Source organism: Camelus bactrianus, chromosome 18 (genome assembly GCF_048773025.1).
Source record: "Camelus bactrianus isolate YW-2024 breed Bactrian camel chromosome 18, ASM4877302v1, whole genome shotgun sequence".
Classification (NCBI taxonomy): Eukaryota; Metazoa; Chordata; class Mammalia; order Artiodactyla; family Camelidae; genus Camelus; species Camelus bactrianus.
The window spans coordinates 22869654-22894468 of record NC_133556.1 but is presented as its reverse complement, the minus strand read 5'-3'; the positions used below and the strand labels follow the sequence as shown (position 1 = coordinate 22894468).

Here is a 24815-nt window from a genome sequence, read left to right as displayed (position 1 = left end):
TTATTGTTGCTGTCGTCGTCTTTGTTACAGCAGGATTTGAAAACTGGTGGCAGGGCCTGGACAGAAAGCTCCTGGAAGCATCTGGAGCGGCCTTCCCCGGGGCTTCTATGGGGTGGGTGGGTAGTGTCCGGGGCCACGGGATCGAAGCCGCACGGCTGCAGCCTCCCCACGCCGCCCTCGCCCGCCCGGCGAGGTGAGCGGGGCGGGGCCGCGCGGGGCGGGGCCGCCGCATCCCCGTGACGCGCTGGCCAACCAGGCGGCGTTGCGGTCCCGGCTCCCTCCGCCGCTGCCTCCCGCCCTCGCCGCCGCCGCCGCCGCCACCAGCAGCCGGGCCCGTCCGCCCGCCGCTGCCCGCCGTGCCTGAGCCGGCCGCATGGCGCTCCGCGGCTTCTGCAGCGTAGATGGCTCCGACCCCTTCTGGGTACGTGCTCGGCGGCCGCCCGAGCCGCGTGGGGCTGGCGGCTGGTAGCGGGAGGGAGGGCGGTCGGCGGGCGGGGAGGCCGGCCGGCGGAGGGGAAGCGCCGTGCTGGGCGGGCCGGGCCCGCAGCCCCAGGCACCCTGCCGCCCCGAGCGCCGCGCTCCCGGCTCTGCAGCCGGCCTGGAGGATCCGCTTTCCACCCCGCCCGCGGCCAGCCCCTTCGGGGGTGTAATTGATGGGGGAAAACTTGGGTGACTCGGTTCCCGGGAGGCAGGGCGTTGGGGAGGGATTGCTTGTGCCGGGCTCTGGGGCTTCTGGGGAAAGGTGAGGGGCCAGAGCCTGGGAGAGGGGGCTGAAAAGAGGGGGCTCAAAATAGAAAAAAAAACCCTTTCTATTTTGGGGTTCCCGTTCCAACTAAAAATAACCTCCCAGGGAAGGGGACTCCAGAGATAAGGGAGTGTCTCCCTGCTTAAGTTCCCCCATTTCCTCTGTAGGTTGAGGCCCCCCTTCACAAACACTCGGTTACCAAAGGAGTGAGCGGGGGAGGGGGTCAGGCTATAGAAAGGGGCTTCCAAGTGACAGGGTTGAGGTTTGCCTCTCCCCAGTTATTTTCCATCCACATTACTCTCCTGCTTACGTGTTTTTGTCACCTTATACTTTGTTTCTGCTTAATTACTTTGAGGGGAGTTTGGGGGAACAGGGGAGAATCAGCAAACTTTGGGGTACAGCCAGGAAAGAAGGTAGGGCTACTCAACCCTGCCCTGTCTTGCGTGAGCCTAGGGTCTGGTTTGGGGTACAGCTGAGGATGCCCAGGATCCTGGTAGCGGTGGGCGTGCCGTTCCACCCCTGTAATTTGAGGCGTCTCTCTGTGGGGTCCCGCTTTGGGTTTTATCCCCTGGCACGGTTTCTTCTAAATGTTCTATGCTGAGCGTGGCTGGGTCCCTGCCGTCCACTCTCTGGTTTAATCCCCAGTGTCTTGGTCTTTAGTTTCCCTCTAATGCGATTTGCCTCTGTTACAGGAAGCAATTCTGTGTCCTACCGTCTTGAGTAATTGGTAAACACGGTATGCAAATCTGGAAAGGATAGTTTTTCCACTTTACTTAAGAATCAGGAGAGAGAAACATCCTGGGTTCTTTGGAGGCAGTGATTAGCATCCGAAAATATCTTCTTGTTCTGTTTTGTGGTCCTCTCCTTGCAGACTGCATTTGAAGTGTTGAAAAGTCATCCTTGAGGGCCCCATGGGAAAGCTTTATTTTTTGGCGGTATTACTTGATAGAGCAACCAAACATATCTGGGTACGTCTTACATTTTCAGGCCAGTGGGATCTGAGATTTACTCTGGGGCTGGAAATAGTACAGATGCTTTGCATTCAGGGTCCAGGAATGATTGGAGGGCAGACTATTTGCAAAGTAGGATTCTACTTAGCAGAGAGGAAAATCTGAGGAGTCCTTGCTCCCCATACCAGGTGTAACAACAACAAGATGATTTCTGCAAAAAATCAGATGGGGAATCTGGTTTAGTGTTGCTGTGAACCCTGATGTATTTCCTTGTTTTTTTTCTTCTTGTAAATTACAGAGGGGAAAAAATAGGCTACCATAAATTAGATTTTGTACTGGGTTGTATTTTGTTGATGGCAGCTGGCAGTTGATGGCTAACCAGGTTTTCAGTTTTCCAAAGTTGAATGGGTTTGGGAGTGTCCTCTGTTTAGTCAGCTGAAGAAGCTCATCTGGGGGAAACCAGTTGTTTTTTCTCCTCTCAAGGACTTATACAGAAATTGCCAGGTGTTTGGCCTTCGCCACTGCAGGCTCTTCCATCTTACCCAGTCCTTGGTCTTGCAGGCTTTCCTCTGCCCCTCCTCCCTCTGGATTTCTGGACTTGCCAGATGTCCCAGTTTTCTGAGGTGCCCTGGAACCAGAGTTAAAGAGCAGGCAGCTGGGACATGAGAATTTCCAGGTAGCAGGAGAAACCAAATAGAATAGAAAGCAAGCGACTAATGTGTTTTCCAGGGCGTACACTCAAGGGCAAGAGAGACTGGGCTCCCAGCCATTAGATAACTGTGTGACCTTGGACAAGCCAATATGCCTCTCTGGGCGTCAGTTTCCTAATCTGTAAAATAGGAGTAGCCGCCCTACCCCTGCCAAGGTCTCAGTCTCTTATTTGTTGAGAAGAGTAAGTGAATTCATCTGTGTCAGTGGCTCAGCCCATGCCCTGCACAGATTTAAGCAATCCTTATTATTATCCTCTCCAAAGATGACGTTGTATGTTTCGAGTTGCTTGTCCTTCCTGTGGACTCATTTTTTCTTCCACTAGGGCATGGGATTGGGCCACCCACCCACTCATGCCAGGTTCCTCCCTTAACTAAGGTCATGTGTTTAGAAATCTGGGCGACTAGCCCACCTGAGACTCTTATCAGAGCTTTGTTCCTGGGCCTTTGCCTGCCTCTCAGCCCCAGGAAATGTCCAGAACAACCAGGATGGGGAGGAACCTGTGATGAGGGTTCGGCTGACTTACTGCCTTCACTCAGACAAATACTCCAGGATGGAAAACCAAGAGGACCTTCATTATCTAAATGGAAAATAGGGGCTGAGTTGACCAGCGCTTGGCTTGCTTTCTTTATTGGAGGTGGCTGGCATGGGGCAGGTAGGAAAGGCTGTTTTGTGGCTGATGTTTGAATGATGGATAGGAGAGTGGGCTTGGGCCTCCCCTTGCAAGTTAATTTTTAAGAAAATATTTGTTTTTTTAATACGTTGCATGTCCGGCATAGAAAAATCAGAAAATGTCCTAAAGTAAATGATAAGTTGGTAAGCAGTAGAGTAGAATGGTGGCTCTGAGCAAGTGCTCACATTCCTGGAGTTCAGATCCTGGCTCTGCAGCTTGGGCGACTTACTTTTTCCCTCCATACCTCAGTTTCCCCTTGTGGATAATGGCGGTGATAACACGGTACCAAGCGAATCCTTATCAGGTGCTTGGAATGCTGCCGCTGGGTATATAGTTAGCTCTCAGTCCATGTATGCGGTCCACTAACTGGAATTCTCCAGTTAATTTTTGTACCTACTGCTGCTGCTGGGAGTGGATGGAAGTGGCAGATCCGTGTCATGGTTCATGGCATCCTGCTTACCAGCCATCCTCCAACTCAGTAACCCTTGGAGTATTCGAATTAGCTGCCAAAGGGTGGGAGAAGAAGCTATTAGAAGTTCCTCTTGGGGTAATGTCTGGCCTTGGAGTTGGTCTAAATCCTGCTGTAATAGCTCCTTTTGGCTTCACAACAATCTGTGAAGAGCCATCCATTCTCCCAAGTTTTTCACTGGATTTTGGATTCATCACTTTGCCTTCATCCCCCTTCCTCTCTTCTCCTTTACACCCACCCCTCCTTCCAGTCTCCCCCCTCTCCCTGTGGAGTAGAGCCAAAGGGACCCTGGAACTGATGGGGTCCTCCCCTCTGCTCACCCTGCTTCATGGATGTTGATTCAGGCCCAGAATGGCAGTGTGACAAGGTAAATAAATGGCTTTGGGAGGAGAAAAGGGACTCAGAGAGGACAAGGCGGGGCAAAGGCTAGTCCAGGGTTCCCAGGCTGCGCTCCGGCCTTGCAAGAAGGAAGCCCCAGCGGCCCCTTTTGGCTTACAAGGAACCGTGATATCCTTCCCCCAGGGGACCAGCTCTGATTGTGATAGTCTTGAGGGAGCCTCACCTCTGGAACTCGGTGGTGGATGAAAAAATCTCTTTCCGTTCGTGTTCTCAACTTTTTGGAACCGGTGTCTCCACCTGGGTGTCTCATGGGTGTCTCCAACTTACTGTATCCCGCACAGAACTTGGAGCCCTCCCCACCAGCACTCCCCCTCTTGGTTGATGGGAGCCCTGTCCTCAGAGGCTCAGGCCACAACCCCACATCTTCCCTGACTCCCCTCTTTCCCTCCCATTTCACATCTGCTCTGTCAGCAAATCCTGTTGCCCATTCCTTCAAAATGTTTCAAATCTTCCTGCTTCTCACAAGCCTCCCCAGCTGCCTCTCTGTCCAGAGCCACCATCAGCTCCATCCTGCGTTTGCACATTCCCACCTCAGTGCTCTCCCTGCTGTCCTCCTTGACTGCTACTGTCTAGGCTCAACCCAGCAGCCAGCAGGATCCTGTTAAAGACACAGATCAGATCCTCTCCTCCTTCTGCTTAAAACCTTTTAGTGACTCCCCGCTTTCCTCAGGGTAAAAGGCAGAGGGCTTAAGGTAGCCTGTAAGGCCTGATAGCATCTGGCCCCATCACCTCTCTGACCACATTGCCTGCTACTTTCTGTCTCCCTCCGCTTCAGACACGCTGTCTACCAGGCTGCCTCGGGGCCTTTGCACTTACTGTTTCCCCTGCCCAGAATGCTCCTGCACCTTTCAATCCTTGTTTAGGTGTCATCTCAGGCAGCCTTTTCCTGACTCCCTGCCACTTTCTTGTCCTCCCAGTCCTTCCCCCACCCCACCCCTATCCCACACCACTTACTGCCATCTAATACACCAAATCTTTTGTTTATGTTGTCTGCTCTCTAAACTCCCACCAAAAGATCAGTGTCACAGGGGCAGGGGTTCTTGCCTGTGTTTGTTTTCATGGCCTTAATCCCAGCACCTGGAACAGTGCCTGGAACATAGATGCTCAGTAAATGTTCAGTGAACAAATGATATGAAGCTTTGGAATGACTTATGAGCCAAGTTGAAGCCTCTTTCCGGAGCCCTCTAAGGATGAAATAGTCACACACCAGTCAGCATTGAATACTCAGGTAGAGTGAGCTTTCCAGCTTCCACATCTGCCTGCTTATATTTTATCTTGCAAGGGTCAGAACTGAGTCTTGTCTGTCTGTCCCTAGGACTCAGTGCCTTGCACAGGGTAGGCACAATTAACATTTGAATTTCAGTGTCTGAGGGATGGGTTCCATGGGTGTGGGAGGTTAGATCTAGCCCCTTAATATGCTGGTTTGGCTTTCTTTTAATTATGAATTACTGTAATTGCTACTATTTACCGATTGGAAGGTTTCACAGAAAAATCTAGATTTCTGACTTTGGCAAAATCAGAAGAGTTGATAGCATGAGGGCCTGCAGTTTTACATGGCAGTGGTCGGCTGGGGCTGTCCCTCCAGAACAGGCCTGCTCGCTCCAGGTTGCCACAATCCCCCGCCCACTTATTGCAGCCTTAATTCTAAGGCCCCGTGTCCATTGCCTTTTTTCATCGTGCTTTCTCACTTCGTCTGCTTCTCTCCCTGGTGGAACCCACCTGGCACCTATGTAGGCATTTGCATTGGCTTCTGCTTTGAAGCGCAAACTTTTGGTTAAGTGACTGGGGCTGATCTGGCTCACTCACTAGTTTGATGCTGCGAGTCTGGCTCGGTCCTGTGGGCAGGAGGGGGATGGGTGCACTCATTATGGATGCCCGGAGAACTTAAGGCAGGTGTCTGGTTTGGATGTTGGCTCCAGATTTTCATGGTGGGGTAAGGTCTGCATTTTATCAGACCTTAATGATCGGTAAAACTCTAGCCATAAAAACTTGCCCGAACATTTGGCAAAAAGAAATGAAGTGCTAATAACATGGGTTGGGATAATGACAAGGACTTGAACATCCTGAGGTGAGTGCTTCCCCCAACCTGGCATGGAAACTGGGGCAGCGTCCCCTCTGATGGGGGTGGGGAACCTCTCCTTACCTCTCCCAGGCTGAGGAAGCCAGTGTCAGGGAGGGATGGGAGGGGTGGAGCAGTTTCTTAGCCTGGCCGCTCTGGCTCTGGACATCTTGTGGGGTCTGCCCAGTGCATTGCGGACTGTCAGTAGCATCTCTGGTCTCTAACCCAGTAGCTTCTCCCCCTGTTTTGGCAACAAAAATGTCTCCAGACGGCGCTGAAGTTCCCCTGGGTGGCAGAGTCCTAGAGCCGCTGGTGTGGAGGAATCTGGAGGAGAAATCTGGGCAAGACTTTTGCATTTTCCAAAGAGTTTTGAGACTTGAACTTCTCACATAATTGGCTTATTGGGGTTGCCTTGGAGAAGCTTAATGAGACGGTGAAGAGGTTAAACTCCAATTAGGCAGAGAAGGAAGTTGCAGCTGTTTCCATGCTGTTTGCCTCTTTCCATCATGGGCTGGGCTTTTCTCCCCTAATCCATTCTGGTTGCGGGGAGTGTGTGTGAGGGTTGAATCCAGGGTGAAATGCCTGTTTTTAGAGGTTAGCTTTGAAGCATTGCTCCTTCATCTGAAACTGCCCCAGGATAGGTGGACAATTACAAAGTCAAGAGTACACTTAAGTGTCCCCTTGGTATAATTACGGGGTTCATCTGCTGGGGGAGGTTGCCAGGTTCCGGAAGCTGGGTCTGGATGACCAGAGAGGGTGGCATCCAGTACTCTCAGGTAGTAATTGAGGCTTTATGGGGCTTTTCCATTCCATCCCAGTGTGTTGTCTCTTTGAGAACCTCAGCTTACCTTTTATTGGCCTCTTGGGTAACTATCTGTGTGGGAATGCCTTCCTTTCTGGAGAGCATTTATCAAGTGCCTAAGTTTTCCCAGCACAGAGAACTTCAGCGTGCTCTTTAAACACTGGGTTCATTCTCTTGTTCTTCCCACAACCGTTTCTCACTCTTTCACTTAGTCAATCTTTTATTATTAATTGAGCATCTACTCTGTGCTTCTGGCACTGTTCTAGACCCTTCGGATACAGGCATGATCAAGCCGTGAACTGGGAAGAACTGGGGTGCAAGCTGTGATAGGAGTATGTCTAGGGAAGGCCTTTCGGAGGGGATGACATTTGACCTATGACTGGAATGGCAAAGCTGGCTGCAACGGGCTGGAGGAAGGGAGTACCAGATAGAGGGAACAGCAAGTACGGAGGCCCTGAGGTGCTTGGGGTGGTCAGAGGAACTGGAGAGCCTGTGTCATGAAAGTCTTGCCTGGAGCATCTGCAAAAACACAGAAAGCACTAATAAAATGGCTTGTGGTAATAATAAGGGCCTGGAAACTCCAACTAGGAAGCTTACTGCAGCTCGGAGAGGAAATAGAGTGATAGTCATCGGCTTCTGATCCATTTATGTTTGAGACTCAGGTTTTTAAAAAAAAAGTTTCTATTTTTAAGTCTCATCTGTTTCAGAACGGTAGCTGCACCATTCAGAGTCCGATCAAGTTGGGTTTCCCCACTGCTCTTAATTTCCCTCCAAAGGCTTTTCATGACCTGTTAAGATCTTGAAATGCTTTCCTGCGTGATTAAGATGACTTTCTATAGATCGCTAGAAAACTCTTTTAAAACTAGATGTTGAATTGATCTGGAAGCTCTTGCATGGTAACTTTTTCCCTTGTGCTCTTTTAAAAAAGTATCTTGTTAAAAACTTTTTGAAAAAAAGTTTTAAAATTCTAGAATAAAGCTATATTCTAGAAGAATATACAGGGAAAGTAAAAATTTCAGTACTTCCCCTACCGGTGCTGTGTTCACAGAAGACGCCATTGGTGGTAGTTTCTTACTTGCCCTTCTAGAAAAAGTCCGAGCATATGCAAATATGTCTGAAGAGTGAGAGGGAATGGGCGGGGGTCAGGGGGGAAGGTGGGCAGAAAATGAGAATGGGTATCTTTTTTTCCTCCCCAAATAGGTTCATATTCTAAATTACGTTCTGTATCTTGCTCCTTTCACTTACAAACCAGCGTGGATTTTCTTTCCATGCTAAGTCCTTGCAAATTGAAAGAAAAAGGAAATAATACTTCATTACAAGCCGTGCGTTCTTCCATTACGTGACCGTGCTGTGTATTCACCCAGTCCCCCCTCGGTTACCCTTGGGGTGGTTGGTTCCAGTTTTCTGCGTGAAGAACCCCGCCGCCTCTTTGCGCTCTGTGCCAGTAGGTGTAAGTGACTAGCAGAGTAAATCCCCCATGAGAAATTGCCGGGTTGGGGGATACGTGCATTTTGAAATCTGATAGTTCTTATGTCAAGTGGCAGCTGTAGTTTATATTCCCATGAATGGACTCACCAGCATTTATTAAGCACCTGCTGTGTGTGCTTGGCATTTGAGGGCATTGGTTAAGCTGGGAATTGACCAGTCCCACATTGCTTCCCTGTGTATGAGAGGGTTTTGCCCAGCAGAGTTAAACCTTACGGTCCAGACAGTGCTTGGTTTTGGTCCAATTTTATAAAGAAATAAGTTTAAGTTTACACATTCTTCTCTGTTTAAGAAGTTCTTTTATGCCAACAGTTTAACAACATGTAAAAGTTTTACTTAAAATCCCACCATGCTAATACAACTCTGATTTATTTTTTACACATAAACCTTCTGGTTTAATTGTACAGTTTTCTGGTTCCCAAAGTGACACTCCTTGTGACAAAACACCACCAAGATATTTAAATAAAGTGTTAGCTCTGTCTCTAACCGGTAACTAAAGTATTCTTCCAGTTCTTTCTCTGTAATCATAGAAACGTTTCTAAACATAAATAATATGTTTAAAAATAAAATGGATTATGTTATAACCATTACTCTGCTTATTATTTTTTCTTAACATTTGGTACATGGTGATACCTAGAATGTCACTAGTAATTTTTTTAGCAAGTTATGTAATATTCCAAGTTAAAAATTTGCTGTAATTTGTTCAGCTGTTTCCCAATTAATAATGTCACTTGTGTTATTTCCCATTTTTTTTTGTTTCTGTAAACAATGCTCCAGTAAACATCCTTGTACACGGGTTCAAATTATGTAAATTTTAATTTTTAATGGGTATTGGCTGGTTATTTTTGAGAAAGATTGTAGCAAGTCCATTCTTAGCGACGGACTGAAAACTCCCATTTCTCTGAATCATTCCCGGCCGGGGACATGGCCAAATTTCTGTTAATTTGATGGATAAAAGATATATCTTATTTTCACCTGCATTTCCCTTAGAAGTTAGAAGCTGAACATGCTACGACATATTCCCTGGTGGTTTCACAGTTTTCTGTGCACGTCTTTCTTTCCGTGATCTTTTTTGTGCATCTTTACTCTGGTTTGCTTTTTCCTGTTCATTTACAGAGGTCTCGGTATGTTGGGAATCTTGCCCCTTTGTCTGTCGTGTGTGTTGCGCATATGTTTCCATCAGGTGGGCAGAAAATGAGAATGGGTATCTTTTTTTCCTCCCCAAATAGGTTCATATTCTAAATTACGTTCTGTATATTGCTCCTTTCACTTACAAACCAGCGTGGATTTTTTGTTGGTGTATTAACATCTGATTCTTGTCCAGGTTCTTATGTGGTCTTGCAAGGTTGCACTTGGAAAGTGTATACCATTTTCTATCCCACGTTTTCATTTATTCTTGTAAGAATTTTCCCATGTTCCTGCACAACTTTTGTAATTACACCTTTAAATGTCCAAGCAATAATAGTTCCTGTATTGGTGGACTGTAATTTACTTAATCATTGCCTGTGGTTTGGCATTTAGGTTGCTGTTTTCCCCCTTCTTTTTGTTCCTTTTAAAGAAAACCTTGTAATGAATGTCATATAGCTTGTGCCGGTTGACTTATTTCCTTAGAGCATATTCTTAGGAGTAGAGGGAACATCTCAAATCATTTGAAAACGTTTTGTCCTAGCTACAGCCTTGCTTGTTTTTTAAAAAAGTGTTGGCTCAGTTCTAGCAGGGTCTCTCAGAGTGCCCATCATTTTTGTTGTTGTTTTTATTATTATTAAGAGCTGATGAAAGGCAGTGCCTAGTCCCTCTGATTACCCTTACAAGCCGGGAGGCCAGTGGAAAGTTGGAGCTGCAGGGTGCTGGGCAAGGTGACCTGGAAGTTATAATTTAGTTAGGTTATCTAGGAGCCCTTTGATAAGGCTTCTTCCTCAAAATCATTAATTTCACTAACCCAGGGTCAAGGAGAAGAGACATGTGGTAGATTAGACTCTGAGGACTGTAGTTGCAGTGTAATGGGCCCCTTCATTTTTTTTTTTTTTTCCCTGTTACTTCGGTCCACCGAGATCCCAAGGTTCACACTTGGTGCTGGGGGCAGGGCTGGCCCATTTCCAGGCTCACTTGCATGTTTGGTGGGGAGGGGTTGGAGAAAGGGCTCACCCCCTGGGTCAAACCCTCTTTATTCCCAAAGACGGTATGAGTTGGCAGTGGTGGTGAGAATACGAGCATTGGCCGCTGCAGGCATGGGGATGTGTATGGCTGGGGTCAAGAGACCAGGTTCAGGAGCCTGGGTTCGAAAATAGGTCCTGTGAGTTCTCAGTGTGCGACCTTGGGCCAGTTACTTAACTTCTGGGAGCCTCAGTGTCCTCATCCATAAAGTGGGGATGATGATCATGCCATGGATCTTGTGGAGCTGTGGGGAAGAAAAGAGGCAAGATCTAGAGGATGCTTAGCAAAGCTCAGCAGGCCCTAGCTGCGGTTCTGAAGGAGGCCAGACAGTGGTGGACAGTTGGGGACAGGGCAGTGGGGATTTCTGGTGTGGCGATTCTCTTCTGGTTTATCATCTTACATCCTCTGAGCCTATGCGGACCTTCGTAGAATCAGGACGGAGCCCAGCCTGACCCCAGGGATTCAGACACTGGTCCCCAGCATCTGAGGATTCAGACTAATTCACCCAGTTGTTATAGGGTGTCTGTAGGATGTCTGGGTCTGGCTGAGGCATGCTGGGGTATCAGCTGCCAGCTCTGAAGTTGCACTGTTGGGTGGGGAAATTTCATTCTGCAGATTTTCTTTGTAGTTTAGGATTAAGAGGACTTGCTTAACTACCTAAATCCATGACATATGAGTGAAGGTGGGCAATGACAGCTCTGAAAGCTGCTGACAGATGCATGCATACTTGGGAAGTTCCAGGTTTTCTGTTACTATAAACATGGTAGTGATTGAATTTCTTAAAGGGACTTTTTTCTTTTCTCTTATTCTCTTCTTTGTCTTGTATTACAAGAGGTACAGTATAAAATGAAACAGTACAGGAATGAGTATGGTAAAATGTGAAAATCCTCCATAATTAACACTCTTCTAGAGATCACCTCTTGTTAGCATTTTAATTTTCAGTCTCTTTTCTCTGCATATCCTAAGTATAAGGTATTTTTTAGATTTTTTTGGGGGGGGGTAATTAGGTTTACTTATTTATTCTTAGAGGAGGTCCTGGGAATTGAACCCAGGACCTCATGCATGCCAAGCATGTGCTCTACCACTTGAGCTATACCCTCCCCCTAAGGTTATTTTTTAAAAGCAGGAATTTCATGAAAACGTATTCTTTATTTTAGTTTTCATTTACTGTGCGTCTTGGATTTGATCCATTTTTAATTAACATATTTACTGGAAGATGAAATGTCAACATGAACCTAATTAAGTAATTTGCTAATAATTGTTCCCTCTCCAGGCAGTAGGATAGCCTTGTTTTTTAACTTCTGTATAAGGAGAATCTGGGGAAAATGTGAAGCAAGGTTGTGTGGGTGTTGGATGGACAGGTCTTCCAGCCTCTTGGGTGCCCCTTGCAGGAGACAGAACCTCTGAGGGTCAGTGCCCCAGACCCTTGGATTGCACTCAGAGGACAGAGCTCTTGCCCATTGGCCCTGTGGTCTGGCCCCATTCAGTCGACGTTCTCTGAGGGTCTGCTGAAAATCCTTGCCCTGAATTTGATACTGGGAATCCAGAGATGTGCAGAGCAGAACTCCCGGCCATCCTTGAGCTTCCAGTCTTGTGAGGAGGTTGAACAAATGAATGGAAAATCATAGCCGTGAAGTGCTGTGAAGGGGAGCTCTGTGCTCAGGGAGTGTGGTGGGGGGCGAAAGAGGGAGGGGTATGATCTGATTGATCGAAAGAAAGGAGAGCCTATATGAGGATATAGGTTTGGTTGTTGTGGCAAAGACCCCCCCAAAACAGTGGCTTAAGATAGAAGGTAATTTCTCTCTGGTGTAAAAATCCCAGCTTAGTGTGGCAGCTCTGTCCCTGAGGGTGTCAGGTGCCCAGGCTCCTCCCATCATGCTGCTCTGCTGTCCCCAGGTGCTGCCCTCATTGTGATCAGGATGGTGCACCTCCACACCCACATTCCAGCCAGAGCCAAAGGGGCAGAAGGGTGCGACCCAGAGGTCACTCACATCACTTCTGTTCATAACCCATTGGCCAATGACTAGTCTCATGACCACATGTAGCTGCAAGGGAGTCTGAGAAATGTAGTTTCCTTTCTGGACAGACTTGTACGCAGCTGAAGATTGTGTCACTAGGGGTTAAGGAAGAATGGATATTGGGGTACAGCTATCAGTTTATTACATAGGCAAAAGCAGAAGGTAAAAGTGTTCTAGGCAGTGGGAAAAGTGTGCACAGAAGCTCCAGTTTAACAAGGAAGGCTAGTGTGGCTAGAGCTGGGAGAGAACGGGGTGGTCTGGACTTCTAGACTTGGATCCTCTGGGAAGTCTTGGTTGCTTGCTTTTCCCTCTCCTCACTTAGCCATTAGCTCCAAGGCAGGGGTATTTCAAATACAATCCTTAAAGGCAGTTTCCTTTCTAAGTGTTGCAAATAACCCAGCTAAATCAGTTCTAGTCCTTATCTCTGTTTTGCTATGTGACTTTGGTAAGCTTATTTTTGTAAAGAAAATAGCATGCATCAAAGATTACTCTATGTCAAGTAGTGGGCTAAGCCTTCTCTCTATGTACATTTTTTAGGCTCACGGTAATGCTGGGTACATGCTCTTATCCCTTTTTGATGGGGAAACTGAGGCACAGTTAAACTTGCCCATGTTCACACAGCTAGGGATGTGATAGTATTCGGACCCTCCAGTTTGACCTCAGAGCCTGTCCTCTTCCCGACACTGTCTCACCCTCAGTCATTTGTGTGTAGTCTTCATGATTTTGACATTTATATCTCACTTCATACCCGTTAGGATCACATTTGGCAGCAAGAAACAGAAATCATAACTCCAGTAGCCTAAACATAAAAGTATTAATTTTTTTATGTATCAGGAGGTCCAGTACCTCTGGCGCTTGCTGGCATTGGATTAGCGACCCATTGGTGTTAGGGCTGACACCATTTTCTCTGTCTTTCCCTCAAGGCCCCAAAATGGCTGCTACAGCTCTAACCATCACATCTAGGTTCAAGGTAGGAATAGAGAAGGACCACACCAGCCTCAGCTATCTCTTTCTATTCAGGAAAGTAAAAATCTTCCCCCAAAGCCCTTCTGGCACTGTAGACGTCTCATGTCTCCTTGACTAGAGCTGGATCACATGACCACCTCCAGCTACAAGGGAGGCAAAGGAAACGAGCCTTTGGTTTTATGCTTCTTGAGTGGGAGGCAGTAAGAGACAAGGGAGCTGGGAAAGGCTATTGAGTAATCTTGCCAGTTGTGTCTACCACATTTATTAAACACTTTTCTTTAAATAAGTTCACTTTTTTTTTAAAACCTAAAAAAATTTATCCCAAAAGGAATGTTCATATCACTTTAGAATTTTATGAAGTCACAGGTTTTTGTATTCGCCTAATAGCTATTAAATATGTCACTACTAAAATGAGAAAATAGGATACTCTGCAAACTGCCTAGATCAGTGGTTCTCAACCCCAGGTATTTTGCCCCCAGGGGACATTTGTCAGCATCTGGAAACATTTTTGTTTGTCACAACTGGAGGGAAAGTGCCACTGGCATCTAATGGGTAGAGGCCAGGGATGCTGCTGACATTATACAAAGCACAGGGAGGCCCCCAATAACAAAGAATGATTGGGACCCAAATGTCAATAGTATGAAGGTTGAGAAACCCTCACCCAGACTCAGACCACGTGCTGCCATATTTTGGACAAGTCTAGGATTTGTTAGTCACTCAACACTCTCCGTGCAGTTCTGTTTTCTCCTTGGGAGACTGTGTATCAGGAACACTTTACATCTGTGGCTGCTTGTACTTTTCAGGCCTGTTCCCACAGCTCATATCAGATCTCCAGTAAACCTGAGAAACAGTTGACATGTGAATTCAAGATGTTGCTCCTCCCCAGGTGCCTTGTAGAAATTAGGCAGCTTACGGACCCGGAAGTCGTTAAAATAAGAACCCTTTTGCCAGGCAAATCCTATCTGAGTGCGTGTTTCAGAAAGAAACTGTGCCCGCAGAGAGGATTTCTCTTGTGGGGCCACGCAGAAACCATGGCTCTTTGGAAAGGGTTGTACGAACTTTGAGTAGGAGATTTTTTTGCGTCCTCTCTGCCTGGGTTTGGCAAAAACAACATGGCCTGGGCAAGGGCCTGGGGAAGGAACTGTGGAGACAAGAAGGCAGCTGGCAGATGGAGATTATCAGATCAGGCTGCTGGTAGTTTTGCCCGAGGTGGCCTGGTCAGGTAGCTTGACAATTACACTCATCCCTCCACCCCAACTCCATTAAAGTTAATTGAGTTGTTGTGGAGCGGTAGTGAGGAGGCGGGCGGGGGTGGTGATTGCCTCTCTCCTAGGGTTAGCTTGACTAAGAAATAAGGGCAGTTTTCATTTTTCTTCTTGATTCTGGAAACTTAGAAAAAAGCCTCTTGCCATCTTTCATGGTGCAGTAAGATTAGAGAAGAGGCCAGTCTGAAAGAGGCCCACCGCATCTCATCAAATCCAAGAGGCCGGCCGTTGTGACATGCATCCTAACTTAAGAGATGCTAATGGGCGGTGTAAATGTGGCTGGCAGAGGTGGTAGGATACATTGACTGAGAGACACAGATCTATGATTGTGTGAAGAAACACAGGCCTTAGAATTAATGCAGCATGACGAAAGTTCCTAGTCCCTCCCTCTTCTGTGTATTAATCCTCCTGTTGCTGAAAGTCTGATGCCAAGTGCTGGGGACACAATGTGGCAAGTGGAACCTGAGCCTCCCTGTCTCATGGAGGCCAGTAGTGAAGGTGTAGAGGAAAATAGCCTCACAGGGAGTCAGAGAGTAGCCTGTGTTCAGATCCTGATTCTACTGCTTGCCAGCTGTGTGACCTCGGTCAAGTGACTTTACCTCTCTGTGCCTTCGGGTTCTCATGTGTGCAAAATGAGGATAATGGTAGTGCCCACCGGACAGAGTGGTAAAATTCAGTGAGTAAATATACAGGGAAGGTGCTTGCCCTGTTACTGTAAAGTGCTGTTACCAGTACCATTGCTCTGTGGCCGCTATGACCATCTTCATCATCATCATTATTTTTACACAGCAGTCCCCGCTCTGGTCCAAAGAGAAATCTGAGGATCTGGGAGGAGGCCAAAGTGGAAAAAGTACTGGACAGCTGCGTAGGCCCGTAGGTTGGCCCCTGACTTAACCACAGTTAACTTCTGGTCTTCTGGGTAACACAGCCTCCTGGGGCCAGGCCAGGAAGCCTTTTTATCCTGTGCCTCAGTTTCCGCATCTGTGAAATGGAGAGTCGTCATAGGCCCTGTCTCCCCGTAGGTTTCTTTTAGAGATCAGACAGGTTGAGACTGCCCGGGTCTCTTTAAGGACTTGCTATGAGGGTATCTAAACATCTCCTGGGAAAAAAAGACCTCCCCTTCCACATCCCCTGCCCACAGCACCGGCTGTTCCCCTGAGTTGGGATCTCCCCCTAAACCCTTAACCACAGCTCATAGGTAGACTGTGTCCCTGCTCTTGTTCTTGGTCTGCTTTCACGTGTGGGTTAAAACCCCTCATCAGAGGGCGTATTCCCAGGTGGCCAGTGCCTGCCCCTCTCTCCTGGTGGCCTCTCCTGGGCTGGGGGTGGTTCATGACAGCTGGGTCATTTTCAGCAGGAACCCCTACTGCTGTTTGCTTGGCTCTTGCGTGTCTGAGAGCTTCCTGGTTGTCACTGTGACTGGCCCTGCATGAGAAAGTCGCTCCTTTGCTTGCTGTTTGAGTTATTTCCTTTGGACCTGTGCCCATAACTAGGATTGTTGGGTCACAGACGGGGACAGAGTCTCGGGCTTTTCTTTGTCCATTTCTGGGTTGCTTTGCAGATAGATGTATTCACCCCTCCTTCCATTTGTTGAACGAGTCTTTAATGAGCATCTCCTCTGTGTGACTAAATTAAAAAGACAGGATGCTGCTTTGGGGAGGTTATAGGTAAGAGGAAAGAGACACTTAGACCTCAACAGGGAAGCACTTGGTAGTGCAGACTTGCAGGGCCTTCCCTAAGCTCCAGGGCTGTTCTAAGCTCTGTATAAGTGCTAATGATTTCACCCCGACACTTGTGGAGTAGGGACTGATGGGGAAATGAGGACAGAGAGAGGCGAAGGCAGCCAGCTGGTAGATGGCAGGGCTGAATTCAAACCCAGGCTGTCTGGCTCGAGTCTGGACAATAACCCCTGGTGCCCCATAAACAGAGGGGGCCCTGAAGGAAACACACAGGATTTGGTTCTAGTGAAGAATGGGGGAGGTAGCACTTTAGACGGGTAGGCCTCTCCTCCAGCGTCACAGGAAGGATGAGAAGGAGCTGGCTAGGCCAACAGCATTCCAAATCTGGAACAGCTGGTGGGAGGCCCCGCGGTAGGGAAAAGGTGGGTGAGATTGGAGAACACTGAGGAGGCCATCACGGCTGGAGCATCAGAGATTGGGGGAGAGGATCGTGGCTGAAGTGGGGGCATGACCGTGCCTCACAGGACCCAGTGAGACTGATGATAATAACTAACACTCGTGGTGCTCACTGGTCCCAGGCACTGTACAAAACACTTTCCATTTAATCCTCGAAACAACTCTATAAGGCTAATAGACTGCTGTCATCACCCCTGTTTTACAGATGGGGAATCTGAGTCCTGCAGAGGTTGTGACTTGCCCAAGATCACCCAGCTCATATGTAGCAGAGCTGGGATGAGATCCCAGCTGTTTGGCCCAGAGTCTAGGCTCTCAAGGGTGGCACCACCTCTGCTGTGAATGGAGTTTCCCCAGTTGTCACCATAGTAGCCTGTTTGACAGTAGCTGTTGTGAGTGCTTCCAGGTCAGTGGCGTGGTAGGAGGACTCCGGTGGGCCAGAGTGGAGTCTTTCCAATACACTGTGCCAAATGACTCTGGCTAAGCCTGGAGCCAGACAGATGAGAGAATGTCTCCAGGGGGGGTTTAGCATTCCAGTGGGGGCCTTTATGAGCTCTTGTACTCACTCCAGCAGTGATGACGACAACAGTAATTTGGTGGAAGTAGCAGCAGCAAGCTCAACCGCCCAGTGGCCACCCCCTCCCTTAACACTGAGTATTAATAGTCCAATGAGAGGTGAGCGGCTCCACATCAGAGAGGTAGAGTGTTTTCCCCAAGGCCACACAGCCTGGAAGCAGTGCTGATAGGATTCAGGCCTAGGCCGCCTCCTCCAAAGCTTGTGGTTTTGACCACCAGGTCGTGGTCCTCCCTTCAGCAGTGCCTGCTCCCGGGCAGTGTGCACTGTGACGCCACCTGGTGCGGACAGGGGAGCACAGAGTTCAGATTTCAGTTCGGTGTGGGGAGACCTGGGGATGATGGGCGAGCTGGGACACTCCTTGGGTTGGAAGGCTCTGGGGCGGGTGACCAAGATGGTGTTTCTGGAGGATTTCTTTTGAGGATGAGAGTGACTTTCCCAGTTTCCTGTTCTTTGTTCTTATTCAAGAGAAGAGAATGAGAAGGCGGAAATCTTCCCTCTCGGTTTCACAATTCCTCGGAGCTGTTGCAGCGTGTGGGTGATGCAGCACTTTTCCTGGTGGAAATCCTGAGTGATGCTCCACTTAGCTTTGCTTAACTCAGTCAAGCTCTGGCCTGTCCTCCCAGCGCTGTTTGTGACCCAGTCCCCTCCTGGCACTTTGTTCCACTTCTTGACACATGCCCTAAGCTTGTCCAGCGACAGCCATCTGTCCTGCTGTGTGCCCCTCTTAGAGGGCCGTTCCCGCCCATCTCCACATTGGCGAGTCTTGCCCCCTCCCCTTGGATTTTACCTATTTCAAGAAGCCTGCTCTGTGTTCCCATGTGGAAATAACAACAGTGACGGTAACTTCCACTAATAGAGTAGTCATGGCACCCATCCTTCGTCACGTGCATACTTTCTCAGGGAAGCAGGACCTGCAGCAGGGAGCCAGCCTGCCTGCATTGAAGTCTACTTTGGCCACAAGGATGTGCCGCCTTGGGCAAGTTCCTTTACCTCTCTGTGCCTTGGTTGCATCTTCTGCAAAATGAGAATAATAGTTCCAACTTCACAGGGTTGGGGTGAAGATGAAATAATGTAATGCATGCATTTAGTCTTCCCAGTGACTGAAAAACAGGTATTATCCTTGCCACGTGGACGAGAAAGTGGAGTTTTCTTCCCGTTCAGTTTGTAAATTAACCCTTCTCTTTTTTCTGGATGTGTCTTGCCATTTATGTGTCTGTCTTCGATGACTTGGTGCTTTCAAACTCTCTTAACCATTTATGTACCTGTCGTACCCTCTGCACAAAGTTCTAAGCTTCTTAAAGGCAGGATACTGATGTGGATGTGTGTGGTTCTCGCCTGTTACAAAGTGGGGCTTAGTAAATGTGTAAGGTGAATGGATGGGCAGGGGGACAGGTCTTTAGTGTCGCTGGGTATTGGTGGCAGGAGTGAGGCCAGATGGAAAAACTGTTAGGGCAGTGGATCAAAACTGGGGCAGTTTTGCCTCTAGGGGACATTGACAACATCTAGAGACATTTCTGTTGTCATGACTAGGGGCTGAAAAGAAGGTGTTACTGGCTTCTAGTGGGTGGAGCCCAGGGATGCTGCCAGACACCCCACAATGCACAGAACAGTCTCACAATAGAGAATTAAATGGCCCACAATGTCTCTGGTGCCAAAGGTGAGAAACCTTCGGTTAAGGGAACAGATAATCTAGTTCCAACCAAGATGGCAATGGGAAAAGACATCGCATTAACATTTTTTTAACAAGTGCAAATGAGTCCTGTCTAGATGTAGCCTCTTACTGAGGTGATAAAGTGGGGTCTATGTTTGTTTATTAAATTTTTCGAAGGGTGTTAGGTTTCTAAAGACAGCATATGTAGGGTGAAGATTTCACACAGTCAAAATGACTGTTGGTCTTATTCATCTTTTTTTTACAGCTTTATTGAGATATGATTCATATGCCGTGTAATTTGCCCATTTAAAATGTACAACTAGGCAGCTTTTAGTATAGTCACAGAGCTGTGCATCCATCACCACAGTCAATTTTGGAACATTCCATCATTCCATTTATTCATTTCTGTGTCCTTAAGACCCGGCGGGGTGTGTGCCTGGTGGGATCACAAGTGTTGGCTGCATCCAGTGTACAGCTTGCTGAGACTTATTCCAGTGTCAGCGCGTAGATTCCACAGGTGCTTACCGGGTGCCTGTCACGTGCCAGGAGCTGCAGCTGCAGCGAGTCGGAGTGATGTACATCGAGGAACCAAACCTGGGCATTCACTGCCCTCGCCGAACTGACCATTTAGGGGGAGAGAGGGATGCAGAAAACATAATGTCTTAAATTATTAGCTTTAGATGGAACCATCAGAAATTGCTGGCATTCAGTAATTCTTGATCTACATCTGGAGTTGGCAAACTTTTTCTATAAAGGGCCAAGTTATAAATATTTTAGGCTTTGCAGGCCAAGAGGCAGAATTGAGCCACACCCTTGGTAAAGGTAAATTGTTGTTTTTATATTTTAAATTAAAAAAATAGTGAAATCCATTCCTAGTTCGGGGGCTGTACAGAAGCCAGTGGTGGGCCAGGTTTGGCACGTGGGTTGTAGTTTGCCAGCCCCTGGACTATGCAAATGGCAGTTCATATTGGTTCGTCTTAGTCGTATATTAAACATAATGTATTATATACTGTATTGCATATTCTATAACTAGTGTAATGTAAAGTATTAAATAAGATGATATACAAGACACTGAGAAACAAATAATATCTGAAAGAAGTATTTAATGACAGTGTGGTGAGTGTCCTACAAGACACATAGTGTTCCATGAGGTAGTTAAATGTGGGATTTGATGTGTTTGAGCAGGGCTTGGGGAGTTGGGCAGGCCTTCCTGAGGAAGGGGTGTTTCAGCTGAGAATTGAAGGATGCCTCTGAGTTGAAGACAGGGCAGTGAGGGGAGAAGGGCTATGAGCAAGAGAACTGGCTGTGCAAAGGCCCTGAGGCATAGGGTGGTCCATGAACAGTGAGCTAGGGCTAGACCCAGAGGCTGTGGTGAGGGGTTTTAGGCAGAGTGATGGGATTGGGGTTGTTATCCCCTTGATTGCTGTGTGGACTAGAGGGGGATTGAGTGACCTGTTAGGAGACTGGGATGGAATAAACATTCTTCAGGTATGGAATGAATCAAATCAGTCACATATCTTCTAGTGGTGCATCACTTTTTTCTTACATTATTTCAAATTATAATTCAAAACGATTTTGTATTTGTCAAAGGTCGTGACTATGTCTTATTCTACCAAACCCATGTGATCTCATTTCCTTGATGGTTTCTCTATTTTTCAGTGGCTTACTGAGCACTGCCCAATAGAAATATAACACAGGCCACATACGGAATTTTAATTGTCTGGTAGCTACGTTAAAAAAAAAAAAAAAGGTGAGGTGGAGAGGGTGTGAAGAAAAGGGAACCCTTCTATACTGTTGGTGGGAATGTAATTTGGGGCAGCCTCTATGGAAAACAGTGTGGAGAGTCCTTAAAAAACTAAACATACAGTTACTATATGATCCAGCAGACCCACTCCTGGGCACATATCCAGGGAAAACTCCAATTCAAAAAGATACCTGCACCCCAATGTTCACAGCAGCACTATTTGCAATAGCCAAGACATGGAAACAACCTAAATGTCCATCAACAGATGAATGGATAAAGAAGTTGTGGTCTATATATGCACAATGGAATACTACTCAGCCATAAAAAAGAATGAAATAATGCCATTTGCAGCAACATGGGTGGAAATAGAGATTATCATACTAAGTGAAGTAAGTCAGACAGAGAAAGACATATATCACTTATATGTGGAATCTTAAAAAAATGACACAAATGAACATATTTACAAAACAGAAAGAGACTCACAAACATAGAAAACAAACTTATGGTTACCAAAGGGGAAAGAGGGCAGAGGGATAAATTGGGAATTTGGGATTAGCACATACTAACTACTGTATACAGAATAGATGAACAACAATGTCCTGCTGTATAGCACAGGGAACTATATTCAAGTTTTGTAATAATCTGTAATGAAAAAGAATATATATATAACTGAATCACTTTGCTGTACACCAGAAACTGACACTATGTTGTAAATGAACTATACCTCAATTTTAAAAAAAGGTGAAATGATTGTAATAATGTATTTTATTTAACCCAGTGTATGCAAAATATTATCATTTCAACATGTATTTTTTTTTTCTTTTTTGTACTAAGTCTTTCAAATCTGGTGTGTGTTTGACAGCCCATCTCAATTTGGCCTTGCTTCATCTTAAGGGCTGAATAGCCCCAGAAGGCTAGGATTCCTGTATTGGACACTGAAGGTGTAGGTGATATATTTTATTTTGTTATAAATTAAGCATTATATAATACTTATAGAGCTGTAAACCTCCAAGAATTACATACTCCTTTATTTACTGATTCCCCCCACCTTTACTGAGATAGTTTTGACATACAACATATCTAAGTTTAAGCTGTGCAGCGTGATCATTTGATATACGTGTTTATTGTGAAATGATTGGCACGATTGGTTAGTTAACACCTTCATTCCCTCACATTTATTACCTTTTTTGTTTTCATTTTATGGTGATAATTTTTAAGACCTACCTTCTTAACAGTTTTCAACTATACAATACAGTGTTATTAACTGTCATCACCATACTGTACATTAGGTCCCCAGAACTTACTTGTCTTATAGCTGAAAGTTTGTACCCTCTGACCAACATCTCCCCATTTCCCCCAGCCCGTGGCAACCACCGCTTGACTCTTTGTTTCTCTGAGTTTTTAGATTCCACGTATAAATGACAGCATGGAACTGTTTGTCTTTCTCTCTCTGACATTTCACTCAGCCCAGTGCCCTCAAGGTTTGTCTGTGTTGTCACCAATGGCAGGATTTCTTTTATTTGTGACTGAATAATGTTTCATTGTGTGTATGTATGTGTGCGTGTGTGTGTCACATTTTCTTTACCCATTAATCCTTTGATGGGCATTTAGCTGTTTCCTTGTCTTGGCTGTTGTAACTAATGCTGCAGTGAACACGGGGTGCAGATAGCTCTTCGAGACGGATTTCATTTCCCTCGTGTGTATTTCGTCATGTTTTAAAGACTGCATTTCCATAGGAATTACTGGGTCAGCGTTTATCTTTAGCTTTGGGATTCTCATTGAGTATCTCCAGGTTATCACACTTAACCTGGGCCACCTTGTTTTCTGCCCGTGGAGCTTATGAGCAATTAAGTGAAGCCGTGTTGGTCTTTGGGTTGGGCTGTTCGTGTTTTCTTTGGCTTAAGGAGTAATTTCTAAGGGAATTCATTCTGTCATTGTATCATTGTTTGGAATAGCAAAAGCTTGGCAGCCACCCAAGTGGCAGGCAGTGGGAACTGTGCAGAGGGGACGTGCTTATGGGGAAGAGGGAGGCAGAGTAATGTTTTACTGTTTGCCTTTATGTATGTGTGCATATATACACATATATATACGCACACGTATTTCACACATATTTAAATTTGAGTCATATGTTGCCTATTACGTGAAACTTAAAAATGAATGAATATTTTCTGCTGTTCCCAGCTCCTGTCATTCTAAGCAGCTCCCCTGTAGGGGAGACAGGGATGTAAGCCATCCTTCCGGAAGGTGTTAGAAGCACCCTGGGCCAGCAGGACCCAGGACCTCATGGAGCAGGTGCTGTGGGGCTGAGTTTGACTCAGAGCAGGGCGAAGGGCTAGGGCAGGTGAGGTGGGGGCTGCGGAGGCCTGGGGAGGGTCAGCTCGCTGGGGGTACCACCAGCCCTTGTCTCCTGCCAGCTTTCTGCTGTATGAGTTTTCTGTGGCTGCTGTCACAAATCAATGCAAACGTTTGGCTTAAAGCAACACAGATTTATTCTCTTATAGTTCGGGAGGTCAGAAGGCCAAAATACAGTGCTGGCCTGCCTTCTGGAGGCTCTCAGGGAGAACCCACTTCCTTCCCTTTTCCAACTTCTAGAGGCCACCTGCATTGCTTGACTCGTGGTCCTGCATCACTCTGACCTCTGCTTTTGTCATCACATCTCCTCCTCTGACTCCATCCCTCCTGCCTCCCTCTTTTACCTTGTAATTTCCTTGTGAGTCCCTGGGGCCCACCTGGATAATCTCCCATCTCAAGGTCCTCAACTTGATCGTGTCTGCAAAGTCCCTTTTGCCACGTAAGGTAGCATCCTCACTCATTCTGGCGACTGTGGTGTGGATATTTGTGGGGCTCTGGCCAGAACAGTTCCTGGCACATTGTAGGAGCTCAGAACATCTTTGCTGGATGAAAGAATCATTCGGTGAGGCTGGAAATGTAGAAGGGACATAGCAAGGGCATGGCAGTAATAACAATGGTAACAGTGATGTTTGTTGATGCTTCCTTTGTGCTCAGGCTCATGCTTAAGTAAGTGCATGTTTACATCATTTCATTCTTATTCCCACTTTACAGATGTGGAAACTGAGGGTTGGTTGCTTGCCCAGTGTCACATGGTGAGAAACTGCACCTCCATCTGCCTGATAAAGGGTGTGTTTGGGGAATATGGTCTCTAAACTTAGTAAGGGCAGGGATTCTATTAAAACAGGGTTTCTGCCTCAACAGTATTGACATTTGGGGCTGAGTAATCCTCTGTTGGGGGGCTGTCCTATGCAAAATATCCATAGCACAACCCCTGGCCCTACTCCAACAGTGACACCAAAAATGAATCCAAGCCTTGTCAAGCTGTCCCCTGGGGGAAAACTTGCCTCTGGTTGAGAACCAGTATCTGAAAACACAAAGTGGATGATGGCATATCATATCCACAGTCTGCATGTCACTCTGAGTGAGGGTCAGAGTCCCAGCAATGGCCTGTGGGTTCTACACAATATATCCTTCCCTGTCTCCCACCTTCCTCCCTAACTTTACCTCCCATTACTCTTGAGTCATATTGCCATCTGTTATTGCTCCCAGATGTCAGACATATTCCTGCCTCAGGGCCTTTGCACTTGCTGTTTCTGCTGCTTGGAGCACTCTTCTCCAAGATAGCCAATTGGCTTACTCCCTCGTACCCTTCAAGAATTTGATACTCAAATACACCTTCTCAGCAAGCCTTCTCAGCCTTCCCCCTTTTCTGAGTCCTTTTTATCATCACACACACACACAGTATATTTTATTTAATATATAGTTTGCGTGTGTATGTATTTCCTCTAGTTGACTGCCTCCTCTCATCAGACAGTCAGCTCTGGGAGGGCAAGCCCTTTGTCCTGCTGTTCACCGCTGGGTCCTCAGCACCTAGAAGTGGGGGGCTCCGTGTATAGACAGATGCTGCCTTTCTTATTGACTTCTGTGTCCCCGGCCACGTTCCTGTGCTTGGTGCATGCCTGACCCCTCACATGTCCCTGGAATGTGACCAAATGGAGGATTTGGG

At 46.9% G+C, this 24815-nt stretch overlaps 1 protein-coding gene across 4 annotated transcripts in view; it reads left to right on the top strand.

The window, feature by feature from the left end:
* Window positions 1-266: 266 nt before the first annotated feature.
* Window positions 267-24815, top strand: part of ABCC1 (ATP binding cassette subfamily C member 1 (ABCC1 blood group)) — a 127544-nt gene continuing 102995 nt past the window's right edge. For all 4 annotated transcript variants that reach the window (XM_074346286.1, XM_074346284.1, XM_074346285.1 and 1 more), the window contains exon 1: window positions 267-421. In XM_074346286.1, coding sequence (XP_074202387.1) covers window positions 374-421 — 48 coding nt within the window. In that variant the 5' untranslated portion in view covers window positions 267-373. The remainder of the gene's footprint in view (window positions 422-24815) is intronic.